At 51.8% G+C, this 21208-nt stretch overlaps 1 protein-coding gene across 7 annotated transcripts in view; it reads left to right on the forward strand.

The window, feature by feature from the left end:
• PAX2 (paired box 2) overlaps positions 1-21208 on the forward strand; it is an 86218-nt gene that overhangs the window by 40088 nt on the left and 24922 nt on the right. For 4 of the 7 annotated variants that reach the window (XM_028512290.2, XM_028512296.2, XM_028512291.2 and 1 more), the window contains exons 5-7: positions 576-661; positions 2171-2290; positions 7761-7829. In XM_028512290.2, the coding sequence (XP_028368091.2) occupies positions 576-661; positions 2171-2290; positions 7761-7829 (275 nt within the window). The remainder of the gene's footprint in view (positions 1-575; positions 662-2170; positions 2291-7760; positions 7830-21208) is intronic. The other 3 variants (XM_028512292.2, XM_028512294.2, XM_028512297.2) reach the window with 1 other exon arrangement.

The raw sequence follows: 21208 nt of genomic DNA on the forward strand, positions 1-21208 counted from the left end.
TCAGGGCCTGACACCTGGCAAAGGGCCCACATGCTGTGTTGGAATCCTGGCTACCATGTGCTGTGTCCCCTTCCCGGCTACTTCTCCTTGGCTCAGTAAATAGGGAAATCTCACCGCCTCCCTCAACTCTGGAGACGTGTGGCCCAGTCCCAACAGGAAAGCCAGCTCCAAAATGACCTCTAGACCCAGGGAGTCCTGCTCCCAGGAAAAGATTTGCATGTGATGAAGGAGAGGAGGGTGGACAACAAGCCACTGAATGAGTATGCTGTACTCACTCTGCTGCCCCAATCCCTGCTACCGAAAATCAAGCTGCAGTTCTGACCAGTCACACGTGGCCCCTGCACAGAAGGAAGACTGCCTCCCCTCAGAGCTGCACTAGGCTGGATCCGCACAGCTACCAGGAGGGAAAGCTCGAGCCGTGCAGTGGTGCAGTGGCCGACCAGGACAGGGTGCAGGGAACAGCTAGGTGAGGAAGGAGCTGAGAAGTTGGAGAGAGCTTCTCTGCAGGTCTGGGCTAGAGTTGGTGGGGGCGAAGGGGGCATGTGGTATGTGATGCCGTTGTGATTCTGTTGCAGGATCATCCGGACCAAAGTTCAGCAGCCTTTTCACCCAACGCCAGATGGGGCTGGGACCGGAGTGACTGCACCGGGCCACACCATTGGTAAGAGGGCTGAGGGAGCAGGGAGCAGAGCTCCACCCAGGAGAGCTGGGTCTGCAGCTCTACCCCAGAGCTGGTTTGGGTTTTTTTCCAATTTGTGTTCTCTCTGAGCTCCTGGGGTGGGGCGGAGAGGGGGGCAGGGGCTCCTCGAGAGAGACTAGCTCACTGGGATCTCTCTGTCTCTCAATCTCTCCCCCACCCCCACTCCCGTCAACATTTTCCCTTTAGTTTATCTCCTTCCCTTCCTCCTCCTTCTCTGCCTTTTGTTTTTATGTGATCCTGTCTACTTGTCCCTCCTTCTTCCATATCTACTTTATTATTCCATGTTGGTTTTTAAATTTCTAAAATTATCATTCTCTCTTATCCCCTCCTCTTTCTTCTTCTCTCCTCTTTCCCCTTCCCTCTGCCTTTCCCTTTTCCTTTTCTTTTCTCTGTATGTGTGGTCCTGGGTTTGTTCCTCTGTCTCTCTCCCTCCCTCTTCATGGCCTGTCTTCTTTGATCTCTGCCTCTCTGTCATCCACTCAGTAACTCTGCCCTTCTCTCCAATCTCCTTATTTACCGATCCTTGCTCATGGCCTCTTAGAGACATGACCCAGGCCCTTCCAGAACACCTGCTAACAACCAACACCCCCCCACCCCCACAAACATACAGTCTTCCCCTTGACCCAAGGGTGCTTGGTACCAGGGCTTAAGGGGCTGGGATGTGATCAAGCTTTTCATACTGCCCTTCTTGGCAGCTGTCCCCTTCTCTGTTGACCAGCAGGAAGTAGAATGGCAGGCCCCAGCTCTCCTGGAGTTGGCAGGACTGTTGTTTACTAGTCCTGTATTACAGCATGTGCCGGGAAGGAGGGTTGGGCCGGGCTGTACCTGAGTAGATCATTACGGAGTGAATGTGTTCACTAGTCTGTGCCCTGAGGGGGGAATTGAGAACTTCTCAAGTGATTTCAAGACCAGAAACAATGGGGAGATAGGAGCCATGCACTACACTCCTGGAGAATATCAAGGCACATTCTTGTGTCTCCTAGAGATTCAGAGACAGATCTTAGAAAGCCACAGACTCTAAATCAGGACTGCTAAAGACTCAGCCCAGGAGACTAGGAGACAGTGAGCTGGGTCTGTTTGGAAGGATTTTTGCAGCCCCGGGGATTGGATGAGCTGTGCAAGGAGGCCTCCTAGGAGCTGTGCTCTCTACGGGACTGCTGAGTCACTCCGTAGATTAAGTCAGTTTCGGCGTTTCCATTCATCTTCAGGGGAGTGAGTTCACGGGCCCCAGTAAATCCATACGTCTGCAGAGAAGGCTTGGGGTTGACTGGTCACCCCTCAGCCCAGGGCTGGACAGAAGTGAATAGCCTGCTCTGTATGTAGCAATGCCTTCCTCCTCAGAGGAAGAAAGGGAATATGGGCTCCCCATCCCTCCTTATTCCCTCTGCTTCTCTCTGCCCCCAGCCCTGGGGCTTTGGCCTGCGATCAAAACTGCTATCCTGATGGCATTTCCTCCTTACTCTCGTCCAGTTCCCAGCACGGCCTCCCCTCCTGTTTCCAGCGCCTCCAATGATCCAGTGGGATCCTACTCCATCAACGGGATCCTGGGGATCCCTCGCTCCAATGGCGAGAAGAGGAAACGTGATGAAGGTAGGGAGGAGGGAAGAGGCTTGGCTTCCCCGTGCACGCTTTGTCTTTGCACTCGGGGCTCCGGTTTCCGCCCGGCCTCGCAGCTGCTCTGCTATGAGATCAGTTTTAGTCGCAAAGCCCAGGTCCCCCCATCGCCCTGCTGGCTCCCGGAGAGAGGGAGGCAGGCTGCTGGTGGGGCAATCAGCTTCACCATCTGCTCAGCAGCCTCCACCGCCTCACCTTCCTCCGGGACTCACCCCCAACATCCCTGTGGGATGCCAGGAGGAAACGCCTGAACCATGTACCTTGTTTGGGAAGGTTTTGGAGATTGGGGGACACCTGGTCTCTGACCTGAGGATGAAAGACCAACCTGCCTTGTCCTCATCTGCTCCCAACCCGTCAGGAGATGAGGGAGGGATATCACGTGCTCCTGACCCCGGGGTCGTTTCTCTGTGACACATGGACACTGGCCCCAGTAAAACCCCTGGGAGCTGGACATAGGTTCCTCTCTGTGCTCCTCCACTGGAGGAGACACCATGCGGGCTCCTCTGCGACCTTCCCTCATCCCTGGAACCGCACGGTGCGGCCAGCTGTTGAGCAGGCAGGTGGAGAGGGGGGTAAGCAGGAGGAGGGGGAAAGGAAGCAAGAGGAAGTAAAAGGTGGTAATGAGCTTGGGAGAAGGTGTTTTTCATGTGTGTGACGTTAGAGGTCCCTGGGTGACCATCTGGTTCTCTTCTGATGCGTGAGGCCAAGGCTCAGGGCTGGCAGGCCAAGGCGAGTGAAGACACCATTGCCCGGAATCTGCCGCTGGCTGCAACCTCACGGTCCCTGCTGGGGAGGCAGTAACCTCCTGGTTTGGGAAGGGCGTATGATTTTAAGGGTATATGACATGAAACAGACAGAATCCTCGTAAGATGAACAAAAGGCAGTGACCATATATCCCATTAGCCCAGAAGGTCCCAATTTATGCCTTTGTCGCTGCATCTTGGCCAGTCAGCATCTCCTTTTCCTCTCAAAAAATGTCCTATTTAGATAATAAATCCTGTGGTCATCCTAAGCCCAGATAAGCCATTGATTGGGGCAGTTTTCGAGGGTAAGGAACAGAGAAAAGGGACAGAGCTGACATTCCCTGGGCCCCGGAAAAAGAGAGTGTGAGCGTCCTGGCCTCCAGCGGAGGGGACAGAGTGTCGGAGAGGCCTGGGTCTGGCAAGACAGTGATGACCTGGTGCTGGCCTCCTTCCAGAAGCCCTAATGGCCTCGTTTCACAGGGAAACAGCTTGTCTGGCTCTATTTCTCCTTCTTCCCAAATATCCAAACCCATTTGGCTGCCACGGCCTTTGCCACTCACTAAATTTCATTGTGGTTGTTTTGGCCACAGCCCCTGATGGGCAGGGGGAGGCCGTGTGAATGGCCCTTAGTCTCAATTCTCCCTGGGGGTTTCCTACGCTCAGGCCTTAGCCACACTTCCCGGCACCCTGAGTGGTTTGGACAATTCTGTGCCAAACCGTAAGAGGTTTCTCCTTACCCACTGCCCCTGTATTTCTTAGAGTGAGAGGTGTCCAGGGGGCAGGATAGGCCACAGGACCCCCTCACCTCTCTCTCTCCCGTTGTTCTGCAGTTGGACACAAACATGCTTTTTGCTTCCTGGGTTCCTATGGGCCATGAAGGGGAGGCACTGGCATGAGCGTGTGCCCGCCCCCCGCCCCCACATTGGGCCTCATTGGCCAGAACAGAGTGCTCTCCTCTCAGAGCAATTGATCACATTCATTGTTTCAAGTCCATTCAATTCAGTGAAGCCTTCTTGTGCATCTGTCACAAGAAAGGCTTGGTGCTAGAAGGTCCCAAAGCAGAACAAGATATGATTCTTGTCCTTAAGGAGCTTCCAGTCTAGCGGGGCGTATGAAACATGTGAGCCCAGAGAGCAGAGAGGCCCACCAGATACCTGGGTTGCGGTGGAGGTCTGGGCCACGGGCCGTGGGAGCTCAGAGTTGAGGAGTGGGTAAAGCCCAGGAAGGGCCTCTCTGTGAGCAGGGGCCGAGGGGTGGATGAGAGGTGGAAGTTTCTGTGGTGAGAAAGTGTGGGGGCGCTCCAGCTGGGATGAAAGGGCAGGACGGGAAGTCGTGGGAAGCCAGGCTAAGCAGACAGATTAGGGTCCCAGAGCAGGTCAAGACCAGACCATGTAGGGAGGCTGGACTTTTTTCTGCAGGCGTGCAGAGCCCCTGAAAGTGTCTGAGCAGGAAGGAAAAAGACAGGGCGAGAGTTGGGGGCATCGTCCTCCAGCAGGTTGAATGCGGAGGCAGCAGTTGAACCCCTCTAGGCGAGGGGCAGTGGGGGCCTCCTGGTTTCCTCTCATTGCTTAAATGCGTGCTGGGCCTAGCTAGGTGGCAGGAAGGATCAGAGGCCCTACTTCTTCTCCGGGGGTGGGAGGGTGTCTTGCCCTGACTATTGACCAGACCAGATGGAGCCGTCCTGTCCCGGGTGGAGGCCAGAGCCTGTGAGGGAGGCCAGGTCTCTCTGACACCTCGTCTCCACACCACACACCCTTGGTCCACCAGACCCAGGTGGGAAGAGAGAAAAAGGAAGGCAAGAGCAAAGGCAGACCTTTCACAGCCTGTTCTCCCCCTCCCCCACTCTGGGTGCCTCCAAGCAGCCAGGCCCAGTTTGCATTAGGGAGCAGCTCAGATGATTAAGAATAGGGGAGATAATTATGTGTCAAGATGATGTAGCCCAACTCTGCAGTCAGGCCAAGGTAGCACAGCAGCTGGCAGGCCGGCAGCAGGCGGCGGCCTCGGGCACGGGCTGCACTGACACCCAGGTGTGTCCTTCAGCTACTGGGCCAGCACCGCAGGCAAAGGAGAAACTGGCTTGGGGCGCTGAGGGCCATTGGGATTGGAACAGGTATACGGTATACATGTCAAGGGAGTGGGCAGACGGAGTGGACAGCCACATCTTCCTCCAGAAGAACCCCGATGCACTACCAGGGGCCTCCTTGGACCCCTCCTACTGTGGCATCTCCCTAGAAGTGCCATACCCCGAGGCCAAGCTGTGAGCCTTTCTGTCCTCCAGGAAGCCACTCCCACCCCTGCCTCTGGGTACAGTGCAGCCTATTCTTCAGCTCTAACAATGTCATGGTGGTGGGCATTAGCGAGGACAATCACTGCAGCGTGTGCTGGCGTTATTGGAGACAATCTCAGCAGTAGTTATTGGTGTTCACAGTGATAATACCCAGAGCGTTATTGGCACTGGCACTTGGAATATGGACAGTGTTATTAGTATCTGCAGCAATCATATCTGTGGGGATATTAGTAAAGGGTCGATCAGCTGTGACTCTGGGGAAAAAGAAACTGACAGGAACTGTGAGTCTGCCTGAGATGCCTTCCCGTGCCCCGGCCTTTGGAAGGATGGAAGAATCCCTAGACTTTTCTTTGAGAAACATGCTAGTCAAGAAGCTTTGGCCCTCAACCCCCAAGAGTCCAGGAGCTCCCAGAATGAGACAGGTAGACAGGCCAGTGAGAGATGAGGAAGTTAGGTCACAGAGCACCCAGAAGACAGTCTGAGAAGGTAAAGCCCCATTCAGTACCCTGCTAAAAGCTTGACCCCCTTTCAGCTACAACTATGAGAGGGTATGTTAGGGTCCTTTGAAGGACACTGCTCCCCTGGATGTTGCTTATCCTGGCTCATGTGACTGGAGAATAGAGACTCTCGTATTTCTTTTAGGCTGAAAAAACAAAGTCCTTTGCCTTCGCCCAGTTGCTTTCAGCCATGGCCCCAAAGGTTGCTGTTCGTGGGTGGCCTTGAAACACACAGCAATGACATAACTTGTCCGAACATCCAAATGCGGTCCTACGGTCTGAGTCCGTTAATCTGCGGGAGGGGAGGTGTGCTGGTCTTCCTTTGGTGTGTGGGATGGCCGGGGGCTGTGGTTTTGCATTCCGTTCGTTAGGTGCACAACAAGTTGTGCGGCTGGGTGGCGCCAGACCGGTGAGGTTGTGCGTCTGCAGGCAGGGCAGGCTGCACGGCTGCCAACGGCCCAGCCTGCCCGCTGCCTTTAGTAGCTCCCTTCTGCTTTGGGTGGAACTGCAGCTGGAAGAAGTAGTTTATTCCCTTATTTAGTTTCCCTCCTAAGAGTTCCCCAAGTGTGTGGCTTAGGTTAGACTTGGTGCAGATGTGAGGATGAAGCTGTGGAAGGAGAGGCACCTCCTCTGTCTAGGAGCCCTAACTGCAGGCAAGAGGGGGCTGCAGACCCCCGCTGGGAAGGAGAATTCGGGGTGGGGGCCAGCAGGCAGTCCCTGGAGTGCAGCAGGCAGGGGCAGTGTGGCCCAGTGGGAAGTGGTGTGAGCTCTGGAGCCAGGCAGAGCTGGGTCTGAGCCCTGGGGCCTTGGTCGAGGCACTTAATCTCCATCAGCTCAGTCTTCTCCTCTGCAAAGTGGAGGTGGTCGCAGCACTCACTCCACGAGGACTGTGGAGAAGACTACACGAGGTTACGGACCTCGTGTAGAGTGTTGAGCCAACCCATCTTGGGGGATGGGTCACACTGTGTATCTGGGGAGGAAGGCCTGGTTGGCAGTTTGTGTTTTGAGAGAAAATGAAGTTGTGTCAGAAAGAAACTTAGTTGGGCAGAGCCTCCTTAATCTTGGTGTGGCCCCTGGTAAGTAGGGCAACTAGGGCAGTGGGGGAAAGGTGTCAGCCCCCCATGTGTGATTGGGAGGACCTGTGTCCACCTCTGCTTACTCACTGGCTCTGCAGTATCTCACTGGGCCACATGTCCACTCTTAGCATCCACCAGGCATTTCAGCCATGTGTAAATTAATATAGGTCCCCCTTTTCTAACACGCAGGCGCCCCTCCCTCTACCCACTGCTGTGCGTTCCCACTACTGTGTGCAAGTTTGTCTATTTCCCTTGGGAAGTGTATGTTTGCTTATGGACATGTATGTAACTTTTTTAGATAGTTTATGAAAATGTGAGTGTGTGTGAGTGTGTGTGTGTGTGTGTGTGTGTGTGTGAGCATCCTGAGACCTTTGGGTCTGAGAAAGGGGGTGTGGAACACCACGCATCCGGCAGGTGTGCGGTCTTCTGGACTGTGTGTACATTTGAAGAGACAATCAGGTGTGCGCAGGAGCAGGTCCACCAGCGCCAGTGAGCAGGGAGAACTCACGCCAGGCCTGAGTGCGCTAGGGTCCCTGGTCTTGAGCCACAGGTGTACATACGGACTTTTGCCCAAAGGGCCCCGCAGGCATCACCCTGCATTCTGTTGGCAAACAGATGGGCTGTACTGAACGTGCTTCCAGCGGTGGCCTGGGGCTCCAGGCAGGGGACACTGAGGCTGCCCTCAGTGGGAGGGTATGGGAGCCCTCATACCCTCAGGCTATGTGGGAGTTGCCACTCAGCACCCTTGTCCCCTTGGAAGAGGAGCCTGGTCTCCCAATCTAGGGGTCTGCCTGTCTGTCTTTCGGGATCTCTCAGTGTCTGTCTGTCTCTCATTTGCTCTAGTCGAGGTATACACTGATCCTGCCTACATTAGAGGAGGTGGAGGTTTGCATCTGGTCTGGACTTTAAGAGGTATGGGGGCCAGAGGGAACATGGTGTGGGGGCCAGGGGCGCTAGCCGGGGGGTGGTCAGGGACTTCTCAGACAGTGGGCTCCTGAGGGCCAGTGAGCAGAAAAGGAGGTGGCGGCTCGAGCTCCTGCTGGGAAACCAGGAGGCTGACAGAGTCTCAGGGCCCGTATCACTTTCTCCACAGGCCACTGCCGGGTTTGGGGGCTGAGACCCCGGTGGCCCGGAGGGTCAGGCACTCAGTGGATGGGGGGCACTCTCTCCAGCCCTTGGAAAAACAAAGAGCAGATCGGGTAGTAAAACAAAAGCAAAGGAGACCTGGAAGCACCTGACAGCCCTAATTCATCACGGCCCAAGTTTTTTCCTGTGTTCCCATTATATTTGTTTGTAAAAGTGGAAATCAATTTTGAAGGTAATTTTCTGGAAAGAATGGAAGGGAGGTGGGAGGGCCGGATAAGGCAGAGATGGTAAAAGGAAAAATTTAGGCCAGGCACAGCCCAGGGGCAGCTCTTGGCAAGGTGAAAGAAAATTGCATATTCAATCTCCATCCATGAATCTCCCTCACTGCTGCCCGCCTCCTGCTTGAAAACAATGAAGGCTTTTTCCCAACACTGGGCAGGGCCTCGGTATCAGCCTCACTTTAACTTCAGGGTCATTAATTCCCTGATTATTGAAGGAGAAGAGAGGGTTGCAGCATCGTCAATTCCAAAGACACCCCCCCCCATGCGATCAGGCCCTGGCTGGGGTGCGGTGGGGGGCAGCCAGGGTGGGGTGAGGTGTTGTTTCAGAAGAGCAAAAGGGTGAGGAGGGAGGAAGTGGGGAGCCAACTGGACTGGGGGGAAGGAAGCCAGGAGGAGGGCGGAAGAAGGCAGTCATTACTGCATACCTCTGTTGTTGTTATTGCAAATTAAAAGTAGCATGTTCCACTCCACAGCTATCTTTAGGGAGGGAGGGGCACCAAGGGAGGTGGGGGATCTTATCATTGCTTCTTCAGCAGACCAGCCGTGGTGTCACCGTGTGAGGTGACATTTGAATTTACAATTCCGCTGAGAAAAGCCATTAATTCACAAATTAACATTTCTCCCTCTCCCTCTCTCTTTAACACTCTCTCCCTCTCTCACATGGATGTGCAAGCAATTGAAAAGACAAAGGAAATAGCCTTAAGGAAGAGACTTTACTGCTAGTCTGTCTGTGCTGAGATTGCTCCCCCTGCTTCCAGATAGATAAACCAATTACCTGAGCAGCTCTGCTCCTGGCCGCCCGCGATCGCCTCTTTTTGTAGGCTGCCTCCATGGCTGGATTACACTTGGTGTATCTCATTAATGTAAACCAGGCATGCCCTGGTCACCGGTCTCTTTTCCCTCGCTCGCTTTGTGGAGGGACAGTGGGAAGAGTGTTGGTATCAGAAAAGGCAGGCAAGGCGGACCCCGGGGACTAGGAGAGGCTGCCAGGCCCTGGGACTCTGGGTGCAGCCTTCGGTCCTGGAGGAGGCTGACGGGGGAGGTCTGCAGGTGGGCGCTCCCTGGTAGGCGTGCACGGTCGGATATTTAGAGGCAGAAGCTGGAGCCTCAGCCTCACTCTCTCAGGCCCACGGCGCCTGTTCTCTGTGGCCTTTTGGTCCAGATGCAGGGGGCTAGCAGAAGCAGAGAAGGACCTGAGCATGCCCTGCATGGGAAGAGCTTAAGGAAGTTTCACTGAGCACATACCATTTTAGTGGGCCAGGTTCAGCCTGAAGGAGCTGGGAGGGGTCTGGGGAGGGCCCAGAAGACACAGTGAGGTTGCCCTGCATTGGGTAAACACATGGGGTTGCACAGATTCCTTAACCTAACCCAGCACCTGGGCACAGTTATGCCTGTTCACCACTTAACCTTCACACACACACACACACACACACACACACACACACAGAGTCATCTGATTCTCTTTTAAAGAATCCCTGCTCGCGCCAGGAGTATGGACCTAAGTGGCATGCCTTCAGAGCTCTGAAGTGAGCTTACATGGTGGGCAAAGAACCATGGAGCCTCTCTTTGCTCCCATGGCCCCCCAGGCCGCAGCCAGGCCCTATAAGGAGACACTATACTGGCAGGGTCTGAGTCTCTGTGAGGATAGGTGTGCTGTGGCCCCTTGCTGGAATCGCATGATTTTACACGCACCATCCTACCCAGCACAGGTCACAGGCTGTCCCTCATGAGCCCAGTCCTCTGAAAGTCCAGAAACCAAATCTGCAGGATGGCAGTCATCCACCTAAACAAGTACCCGAGTTAAACTGCATTAACAAGCTCAACCTATGCTCATTTTCCAACAAATATTCAAGCCCTGGCTAGTGTCCACCCTAATCTAAGAAAGAGCTAAGGTTTGAAGGTCAGCATTCGCTAAGACACCAAAAAAATCCACTTATGAGCACGTATTTGTTGCTATGATTCTATCTTCCCAGTCACCTGGGAAATCAGACCGTTCATACAGGGCGGGAGGTCTATCTTAGCTGGATCGCATATTTTAGCCAAACTCTGGGCCACGTTGGCCGTGAGCCTGTTGAATGCTGACCATGTCATCATACAGAGGTAGGTGTAGGCCATATCGATGTTTCAGTAAGACCTCTACCTTGGGTCCTGAGCCACGTGGGCTTACCTTTTTCTGACAGGAAGGACCGGGGTTTAGCCATGGCAGTGTAGAGCTGACATGCATGCATGAATTTGTACGTTAAGTCCCTGAGTTTATACCAGAGACTTCAGTCACATCATTAACCACCTTGGCTCCCTAACCAGTACGTGCTGTTGTGGATAAAGAGTTATATTTTCTTGTTTGAGGAAGTATGTTGCCATTTACCACAAAAGAGATTTTTTTCCCCTATGAAGTACCAAAACATCAAAATAAATCGCCCCCACCCCCAGGAGAGAAAGTACAGATTAGCAGTGGAGGGGGCTGCCTGTGTCCCTCCCCACTGGAAGGTGGGGTGGGTGTAGCACAGGATTACAGCTTTCCCAAAAGGCATCTGTGCATTTCTCAGCACGTGTGGGCACACGCATCTTGTCAGACCCTGTCTTCAGACCCTAGTCTTCGACCTGGCCACTGCCCTGCAGGTAGGCATCGTTCTCCCTCCCCCACCTGGCAAGGGCGAAGAGCAAGGAATGAGAAATCCCCGCCTAGCGATGGCCCCAGGCTCAGGCTGTGGACAGGAGGGAGGGGCCAGGCCCTGAGGCTGCCCACAGGCCCTGCTATCAGTGGGCTGGCCTGCCTGGGCACCTCCTCCTCTGCTGGCCAGAGGGTGGCTGAGAAAGGCAGGGTCATGGGGACCCCTTGGAAAAGGGGTTTGGAGAGAAGGTAGGCTGGGAGACCTAGGATTGCTGCCTGACTGTTGTGGGCTGCGTGAGGAGCCCTGGAGCCAGGGAAGGACCCATTCTCTGTCTGCCTTCCTCAGGCTGTGCAGGCTAGAAAGCTCTCCAGGACCTTCCCCATTCTGCCCTGTGGGGGTGGAAGAGCAAGGAGGGTTGGGGGAGGGCTGGGAGACGATCATGAGCCTCAGAGCCGAGTGGCAGCAGAGCCAGTAATTCAAACCATCCTGACCCTTCAGTGAACCTGAACCTGCTGACCTTGACAGCACCAGACAAGGGAGGCCTCACAAACCTCAACCTGCGTGGAGGCCTCGCTTTCTCTTTCTCCCTTCTTGGAGCCCCGTGGCCCAGCCTCCAGGTAGCTCCTAATTTGGCCATCCCCACGAAATGTCAGCATCCCTCCCTCCCTGAGGCCTGCCCGCCTGCCTCAAAGCATCCTTTGTGTTCATCTCCACTGGAGACAAGTGCGTGGGCATCTCAGGGGTCTTTCCAGAGCCAGGCTGAGGCTTCCTTTTCAGGAGTACTAGCTATAAAGTGTGTGTGTGTGTGTGTGTGTGTGTGTGCACAGTCTGGGTGCACACCGTGGCTGGGGCAAAAGGTGATCGAGACAGAGCAGACAAGACAAGGGAAGAAAAGCCTGAGGAAAGCTGCCCCAGGAACCTGCATTAAAGTAAATGTAGTTTATGAAGTTTATGCTTTCCTCCCAGGGAGAGCTGGATTCCATCCAACAGCCTCCCGGAGCCTGCCAAACAGCTCCTGAAGCAGAAAGTGCAGGCAAGAGCATGGGCAAGCCAGTGACGGGGGCGGGGTGGGGGGGTACAGACACACGTGAATACACGTGCACACACACATTCTCTCTCTCTCTCATTGGTTCACATGGATCTCCCTAGACCCCAGCAGACTTCCAAGAATGGAGGCAGGGATGCAGACAGTATATTTGGTGGAATTGACTTCAGGAGCTTCCCTTTCCTTTCCTCTTCCTTTCCCCTGTCCCCATCTCCTTTGGCAGTGTGGCTGGCCCAGACACATGGGCAGTGTGGACGCTTTGGGGGTTGTTGGTGTGGTAAGCTGGGCCGAGGGCAGTGTGGACCACTGAGGCAGTCAGCTTGTGGGAGCCGCTCTGGGTGAGGGGCATTGTGGGCGATCTGGGGGTGGTGGGTACGAGGCCAGTGTAGGCAAAGGGTTCAGAATGTGGCCTGCCAGGAACCCACCTTTTTTCTGATGCTGGGAATCCATTCTTCTCTGGCATTTGGTCTAGACCAGCAGGTGCCTTACAGCTGCTGAAGACCGCTGCTGGAGTCTCTTGAGGAGAAACACTGAGGAGAAACAATGAGAGACAGTATTCTTCTTTCTGGAAACTCAAAGGAAATAAATGGTTGCCAAGGTTGGGATATGGGCACTCTTAGAGGGACTTATCAGCACGCTGGCCGGTCTGCCTTTCTAGACTCTTCTTCATGTGCACAAGCACATGGGTCTGTGTGTGGGGGTACCAACGGTATGTAAGTGGGCCGGGACCCTTGGCTTTAGAGACTGTGTGGAGGAGAAGAGTCACTGGAGAGGGCAGCAGTGTGTAACAAAGGCCTCCGCCCCAGCCTGCTGGCTTGGCAACATCTAATTGCTTGCCCCTGTGCTTCCAAGACAGGCTTCTGCTGGGGACAGGCAGTGGGAAAACTCTATCTCCCACCTCTTCGGGGGGACTTCGTGTGCTTACTCAAGTTCTGCCAGCATCTGGGACAGAAGAGGACAACAGAGGCAGAGTCATCTGAAGGCACAGAGTTGAGGAAAGAAGAGGGTAGAAGGGAAAGTGAAGGATAAGCAGAGACTGTGATGGCGGAGTCTCCTCTGGGAAGCCAGGAGATGCTGGGTGTGGAGGGCGGCAAAAATGGGCCAAGGGTGGCTTTGGCCCTTTTCCTCCCCCCTCTCCTTTCCCGTGCCTCCCTCCCCCTCCTGATCTCTCCCCTCTTCCCTCCACACATCTTTATTGGTTCCAGTAATAGCGTTGATTTGCATGTCAGGCAAAGCCATGCTACACACACAAAAAGAAAACCCCAGCCTTGGCGGTGTGGCAGTGTCAGCTCTCGCTGTTGTTCGACAGTGTAAAATTAAATTAATAAAGCCCCCAACGCAGGAAAACATAACAGGAAATTAATGGCCTTTACTGTCGCTCTGATGCAGTCATTTGCAACCCTGCTTTCCGCACCAAAGACTTCATAAATGCAAGCAGTTTCTCTAAACAAGCATACTTAGAGCGGCCTGGTATGTAATTTTTCGCCTTGCTTGTGTCCTCTGAGCTAACAAAGCCCCCTTCTCTTCTGGCTCCAGAGAGGTTTCTAACCGGTTCTGGCCCCAGCTGGAGTCCAACACCCGGCAGAAGGTCCCAGCCCCTCCCTGGAAGGGCTGAAGGAGGACTCCGGTCCCACACAGACAGGCCCTCAGCCAGCCCTCCTTCCCCACCAGCAGCCAGCGAGCCGGAGCCCTGGCCTCTGCCAGCAGGCCAGCAGGAAGGCACAGCGCATGCTCTCAGACCGGAAAGTTGATCACTCAGGGGAATTCACCCAAGTCCACCCAATGTTCACTCTCCGCCCTGTTCTGTGCACTTGTCTTCTCTCCACTCCCTGTTTGCTCCCCTCCCATGGTGTTTGCCTGGCCTCCCCTCTCCCTCCCCAGTTTATACTCGCTCACCCTCCCAAATGTGTCACACACACTCAGGCTGGTTATGTTGGCAGTGGGTGCCCATGCCCTTTTTTCCTACAGGTAAACTAGGGGTTTTGGGTGGAAGGAGGGGACTAGCATTCAAAATGGGGGAATTAACTGTACTGCTATAATTCTCTGGGGTCCCAGGGCTCCCTCGTATCTCCCTCTTTTCTACTGGTTCGTTAGGAAACATGAGGGCCCTAAATGAGCACTCAGGCCATCTTGCTGTCCTTGGGCAAATTTCCTGTAAGTCATTTCAGATTGTCGAGAATCTGTGATCTTGCTTTGGCATGTAAAATGGTAGAAATTTATACTTACCTTTCTGGGGGGTCTTTGTGTCAATGTGGGCCCCCGTGTTGGGGAGTGTGAGAGAAGCAAAGAACCAGGATGCGGATCTGAAGGAATCTGCAATCTATTGGGGGAGGCAGAGCTATCACACATCAGACAATAAGCTCAACCATGTGGCTAAATATTCACTAGAAATCCAGGGAAGTAGCTAGATGAGCAAGAAGGGAATGGGACTTGAGCCTGGGAATGGCTAAGATTCAGGGAGACAGGGAGCTTGGCTCGAGCGACACCTTCCATGTGGAAGGAGGCCAGTGGGCTGAGAGCGGTGTCAAGGCAGAGTTTCAGATTCCTAAACGTTTTCATGTCTTATCTGCTGCTCACTAGAACTCCCCCTTCAGCGGTGCTGCCTGATGGGCCGCAGCCCCTGCCCGGATGTGGGACACAGATGGACAGCTGTCCCAGTTAGACTTCCAATTTCCAGATGTGGGATCCATTTGCACTCCATACTTGCTCTGGGACCTTTGGTTACTTACATAATCTCTCTAAATCTCAGTTTCCTCGTCTTTAAAATAGAGATAAAGACATGCACCACAGAGAGTGGTGTACAGATCTTCATTGGACACCCTCTCTTCTCGCCCTCCCTCTATTCCTTCCGTTCCTTCCATCCGATTTACTGAGCGCCTAGAAAAACGAGCTGAGCCCTGAGTGGATGTCAGTTTCTCACGTGAGGTGGTCCCTGCGCTTTCTGGAGGTTCCTGATCACCCTTGTTACCCATCTCTGAATTCATTCTTGACAGTTAAAGTCCCTCTTAAAGAAACACTCAACTCTAGGGACAGTCTAGCCAATGCCAAGTACAGTAGAATCATTGCCATTCTCCATCTGGAGATTCTACATTCATAAGGTAGCCTCAGATTACATTCGATTTTTTTAGCAGCCGTGTCAAACTCAGGCTCATATTGAGTTCGTGGTCAACTAAAACCTCGAGATCTTTTTCACATCAATTGCCATCAAGCCAGGTCTACCCCGTGCTGCTCTTGTGTAATTGATTTTTTTAACCTAAACATAGGGCATTCCATTTATCCTTGTTGAATTTCATCTTGTTGGTTTGAACTCTTAATTCCACTTGCTGAAGATCATAAGGAAGTTTTTTATATCATCACCCTAGAAGTTTTTTTTAAGAGTAATTTTCCTTTAAAATAAAGGAGAGCCACAGGGCTCACCAGTGGAGACCTCCCTCCTGGTTGTGAAAAATGGATGTTCTCAGTACCATAAAGTCTAGCATCTAACGGCCATTTCACTCTTCTTCACCTTGTTCATGAAGTTAGGAAGGAGATGCTTTGTGACATGTTAACGTTCACTACATCCAGAGCATTTGTTTGATCAATCAATAAAAAAATCCAATTTAAGTCTATGCACAGATTGTGTGCCTGCTGTGTATGGAGCACAGCAGGACTGATTTACAGAGGTAAACAGGACGCAGTTCTTGACCTCAAGAAGCTTCTGCTCTAGCAGGGAGATAGACGTGTACGTCATTATATGAGCAGGATGTGGCAGGTGCTATAATCAAGGCGTGAAGTGCTATGATGAATTTTTTTTTAAAGCGGTAGTTGGTTCCAACCAGAGCAATTGAGGAAGTCTTGGTGAGAAGGGCATTTGGTCTGGGAGCTAATATCCAGTTACTGTGCCACAACTTAGTGAGTGCACGCAAGCTCCAGGGTATCACCGTTTTCCTTTCTAGTGCCAACAGATTTACTGTATAATAATTTCTTGTGAAAGATTTCCAGACCCCAGTATTAAATTTATTAGAGTGTTATTTGCATAAGCTTACCTCCCTTTCTCCTTTTTTTTTAAAAAATTTTATTTTAATCATTGTTCAAGTACAGTTTTCTCCCCCCTACTCCCATTCCAGCTCAACCACCCAACCCTCCCCCCTTCCCCCAACTTTTTTTTTTGCAAGGCAGGATGCCATTGAGCTTTGTCACTGCCCCACTTTCTCGTTGTGACTTTTAAGGATCATCAAAAAAATTTTAGAACCCTATCTACCTTTTCCCCCCAGGGTCCTGCTAGATGAATATCTGGGCCTGGGAAAGTTAGCTCAGTCGAAATGGTCAGGAGTACCTGCCTGGCCCCCTCCTGACCCGGACCACTCCTGCTGGTCCCATTTGGAAAATTCTTTTCTCTGGTGCAGAAGTTCTGCCTTCTCTCTCTCTCTCTCTTTCCTCTCAGTCCTAAGCTCCTCTTCCCCAGCACGGAGCCCAAACCTGCCTCACATTTTGTTTGCTCCAAACACAGCCACCAAGCCCCTTTCTTGTCATCTCAGCTCGTTCTGAGCTTTTGTCTTCCTGACAGGCTCTCGCTACTCTGGCATCCATCCTTGGTTATGGTCCCCTCCTTCCATCAGTTGTGTGTCCTTTACAACGGGAAAAAAATAACTTTGTCTGACAATAAGTACAATAGATGCTCACTATAAAATATTTTGAAGATAAGTAAATTTTTCAAAATTACCCATAATCTCATCATCGAGAGGTAACCACTGTTGGAATTTGGTCTATTCTTTACAGTCTCTTCTTTTTGTGCATGTATAATTTTATATATGATTTTTTTATCAAAATTGGAATGATATTGTATATACAGCTTGTCTTGCTATTTTCACTTAACATTATATAGAATCATTTTCACATATCATTAAATATTCTTTGAAAACATGATTTTTTAATGGCCGCATAATCTTCCACCATTCGGTGTACATGTCCTTTTAAAATCTAGGCTCATCATATTTTAAAGCTTATTCGTGTGCAGCGGCGATGATTTTCCTGAAGTGCCCTTCTCCTCCCGCCCCTCCCCCACTCTCACTCCCTCCACTGTGTCAGGGTGATTCTTTGAGCTCGCAGAGGCAGAATCTCATTTTTAGCGCATCCAGTCCTTATAGAATCGTGTTCCCTTCTAGAATCTCTTGCCATGAGATTGAGTGGCTATTCTTTCCCTCAACCCAGAGCAGTTTGCTTTCCTCGAGTTGGATTTTGTCCAATGCCTCCTTCCTTTGCTACTGTCAACTCTAGACAGGCTTGCTTTCTCCCCAGATCCCCATCACTTACCCTTCATCGGGTTTTCCTTCTTGGCCGAAATTAAGCAGCTTGAAACAGTGGCAATGGCTCTGGGCTGAGAACCTCAGCTCACAGCCTGACGGTGACTGGCTGGGTGACGTGGGGAAATTACTTAACCTTTCTGAGCCTCCCCCCTTTTTTTAAATCTCTTACAGAGAATGGAATTAAATAATCTTGATACTTTCCAACTGTAAAATATGACACCAAATCCAGAATAGCGATTTCCTTTGTTGCTTCTTTTTCCTTCTAAAAGGTAAAATGTCGAATAAGGCAAGTTAAGAATCTATCAACCTTTGCTTTTGGAATTCTGTTTGACAAATCAGTCAACCTTTTTTATCACCTACTATGTGTCAGGCCCAATGCTGGGTTTCTACAGATGAAAAAACATGTGCCTGCCTTCAAAATGGGAATAATAATAGAAACCCTCCCGCTTAAGTTCTGGTGAAAATTAAATGAGTTAATATATGTGAAATTCTGAGATGGATGCCTAATATATAGTGAGCACTTAATGTTAGCTGCTGTTATTGTAAGGATTAAATCAGTGGCTATACGTTCAGCTGAGTGTCTGGCACAATAATGGGAACTGGATCGATTTTAGTTATTATTATTATTTCTGCAATAGAGGTTTGGATAGATGGCTATTGGAACACAGAGAAAGGAGAAATTCATGCTGCCGAGAGGGAGCTAGCAACCCTCTGGTGTACCTCTGAGGAAACTCAATCCAGAAAAGCTTAAGGGACTTGGCCAAGGTCACACAGCACATAAGCGACAAAACTAGGAGTTCCACCAGGAGATGTTACTACCAGTCCAGTGTTCAGTTAGGGTGACAAAGGCAGTTAGTGTCCCAGAGGCACAGGAAGACAAGGCAAGCGGGCCAGGCCCCCTGCCTACCTTTCATTCTCATTCTACCATGAAGTCACTGAGTGCTTGGAAGCTGGGCTCGGTTCAGGAGCACCCCTTGGTCCAAGGGTGCCAGGGCTGGAAGGCTGACCTGAACCTTGTCTTTGAGCCAGATTGCCAAGGGCTTCTTTGTGCTCACCCTCCTCTTCAGCATGGCTTGGGGTTCCCAGAGAGGGCAGTCTCACAGATTGTCCAGTTTAAGGATGGGAAGCAATGGGGTACGTCACCCCAGCTCCCTGGACAGACAGAGTCTACGCCAGCATAGTCTCCAGCCTGGCCCAGGCCCAGCACCAGGCAGCTCTGCTTTCCGCCTCTGCCCTCCGTTTCCTTCCCATTTGTACTTCCCACCCTGCTGTCCTCGCCCACTCTCCCTCCCGTCTTTCCTCCCTCCCCTTCCCTGTCTGCTGCCCGTCTCTCATCATTCTCACACTCCTCCCCTCTCTTTTCTCCTTCCCTCTCTCCTGTGTCCCCTCCCCATTCCATGCATCCTTGTTCTGTGCCCAGTCTGAAAGCAGCCCCACTCCTGGTCCCAAACCCCAGAACTCCCTGTTCTCAGTCAGATGGCAGGGCCAGGGCGGCAGCTCAGACCTTCGTGGTCCTGCTGCTGTGGGGGTGGGGGTGGGGCTGGGGCTGCACAGGCGGGCTGCCCTGAATGACAAGCGGCGATATTGATCGCATTCTGAACTCAGCCCAGCCGATAGAAGGTAATTAATGACTCCATTTGCCTCAGTACGGAGGAGAACAATTGAGTTTGAAACTGCAACAACTGGCAGCTGGGGAGACTGGGGGACTGCCTGGGGGTGAACCCCTCAGAGGGGGAAGGGGTGTTAGCGGAGCTAAGGTGTAGAGAGAGGGGGCAGAGGCCATAGGTCACAATGGTATGGAGCAAATGTCTGCCCAGAGCCCCGCTCCCAGCCACCCCTCCTGCTCCCCCCAGCCCCCTGGAGGCCTGAAGCCCATCACCCACTGTGTCCACCTCCTCCACACTTTCTCTTTTCTTCCTGTAGCACTTTTTCGGTTCACTTTTGGCCTGCAGATGAAGTAAGACGTACTTTCCCCAAGACAGCTTCCTGTCCTCGAAGTGGTCTTGCACATGCTTTTAACTCTCCCTGAGCTTGTTTGCGCTTGTGTACAATTGAACTAATGGTGTCTCTTCTGCAAGTGTTCGGTGAGGATTAGAGAGATTGCATGTAAATCACCTCGAGCCTGCCTAGGACATAGTTAGTGCTCAATAAATGCTGATAACACCAATCTTTGATGAAGGAGGCAAATTTGGTAGTGTTGAACAAATAATTTTGCCTCTCAGCTGAAAATGAGAATAAGGATTACCTTGTAATGGTAAATGGATTTAATGAGCATATGTGAAGGCCCTCATACTGGCAGTTTCCCCGATGACAGGTAGATATTTGTGTTGGGTGTTAGAAAACTGAAATTAGTATAGCCCTTTACTATATCCTTTAAGACAGTCCCGTCAAATGCCTAGTTCTTACTTCCTGGGATTTGGTGGGCAGCCTCTGTTTATCCCATTTTAATCTTGTAGACTTTGATAACCTGGGCACGTTCTGACCAAGAAACGGACAATATTTCATTCTGTTTGTTACCATTGCCCCACCTCCCTTTTGGTCAATGCTTAAGAATTTCTCTTGTCCCTTGCGGTGACTGCTTTGGGAATTTGGGTAGAAGGTCCACACACAAGGAAGACAGAACGTTTCTGTTTTATCCCTTGTCCCTAACCCTCATCCCTTAGACATGGTGTTCAGTGACTGTCCCCCTCTCCAAGCTGCTGAGACCTCACTGGACAACCTTATTTATGATTGGCCGGAGAGAAGGTTCCAGTCTGAGGTCAGAGAGGTGAGGGTACAGACCTCTGCTCCGGGGAAACCCAGGCACGTACGGGGAGAGACGAGCCTAAGTGAGTGAGGAGATCAGATCTTTTTATTGAGGAGCAAAAGGTTCTGATTAGTGATTCTAGAAGTGGTGCACACTCCTTGTACAAAGCGTAGATGATAAGGAAGGACTTAGATGAGATGCAAATCACCATGCGGATAGCTCTCCTTTCAGCCAAGATGCTCTTTGGTTTTGCTGTTCGCTTCGTTTGCCTGGAGGCTGCGAGCTAATGCTCAGTCCACACCTGACCACGGAGCACCCTCCCTGTGCCAGGCTCCCTGGTAGACGTGCCCCTGAGCTGCCACTTACCCTCATCTAATCTTCAGCTTCCTCACCAGTAAAAAGGGGGTTATAGTCCTCACCTACCTTGGAGAGTGGTTGAGAAACCCAAATAACCTAAGGTCTTTGAAACCTTTTTGTTAACTGCTAAGCAAATACAAAGTGCTTAGAGAAGACAATATGAGCCTTTGTCCCCCTTGAGAGAATAATATACGTCAAAGTTTTAACTCAGCACTTCGTTTAATTTGATTAATTTATTTATATCTGCCTTGTTCCAAAAAGGACTTGTGGAGGTTCACTCTCCTTGAAAGCACTCACACTGTAGTGAACAAAGGTCCTGGAATGGGCTCCAGGCTTGAGACTACCTGGCTGTGTGACCTTGGACTTGCCACCTCCCCTCCTCCACCTCACCGCCCACCCCACTAGTTTTCATTACTGTGAAATGAGGACTTTTCACCAGGTGTCCCCTAATCACTCTGGGCACAGTCTGTGATCAGCCAGCTCAGGGACCACAGGCTGCAGCCTCAGCATAGGGGGCATGCAAAGCAGAGAAATGGGGATACTGGGAGGGGAACCATGTCCTGGATGGGGCCAGGTGGCCCCCAGCTGGGCCCCTGGGTTTGGTACCCAGGCAGCCGAGTGAAATGATGTAGAGAGCAGGCTCTGGACTCAGATGGACCTGAATTCAAATCCTCATTATCATTTGCCAGCTGCATGGCCTATTTCATTTCTTTGCCTCAGTTTCTTTATCTTTAAATAGCTATCACAGCATTTACCTCCCAGGGGTGTTGGTAGGGGGATTAAATAAACTGTGTAAAGTTCAGCAATGGCTTATGGTAAGCTCTCAGTACTGTGAGCTGCTAATGGATGGTGGCTGCTCAGGGGGGAGCGGGAGGACAG

Source organism: Phyllostomus discolor, chromosome 5 (assembly GCF_004126475.2).
Source record: "Phyllostomus discolor isolate MPI-MPIP mPhyDis1 chromosome 5, mPhyDis1.pri.v3, whole genome shotgun sequence".
NCBI lineage: Eukaryota > Metazoa > Chordata > Mammalia > Chiroptera > Phyllostomidae > Phyllostomus > Phyllostomus discolor.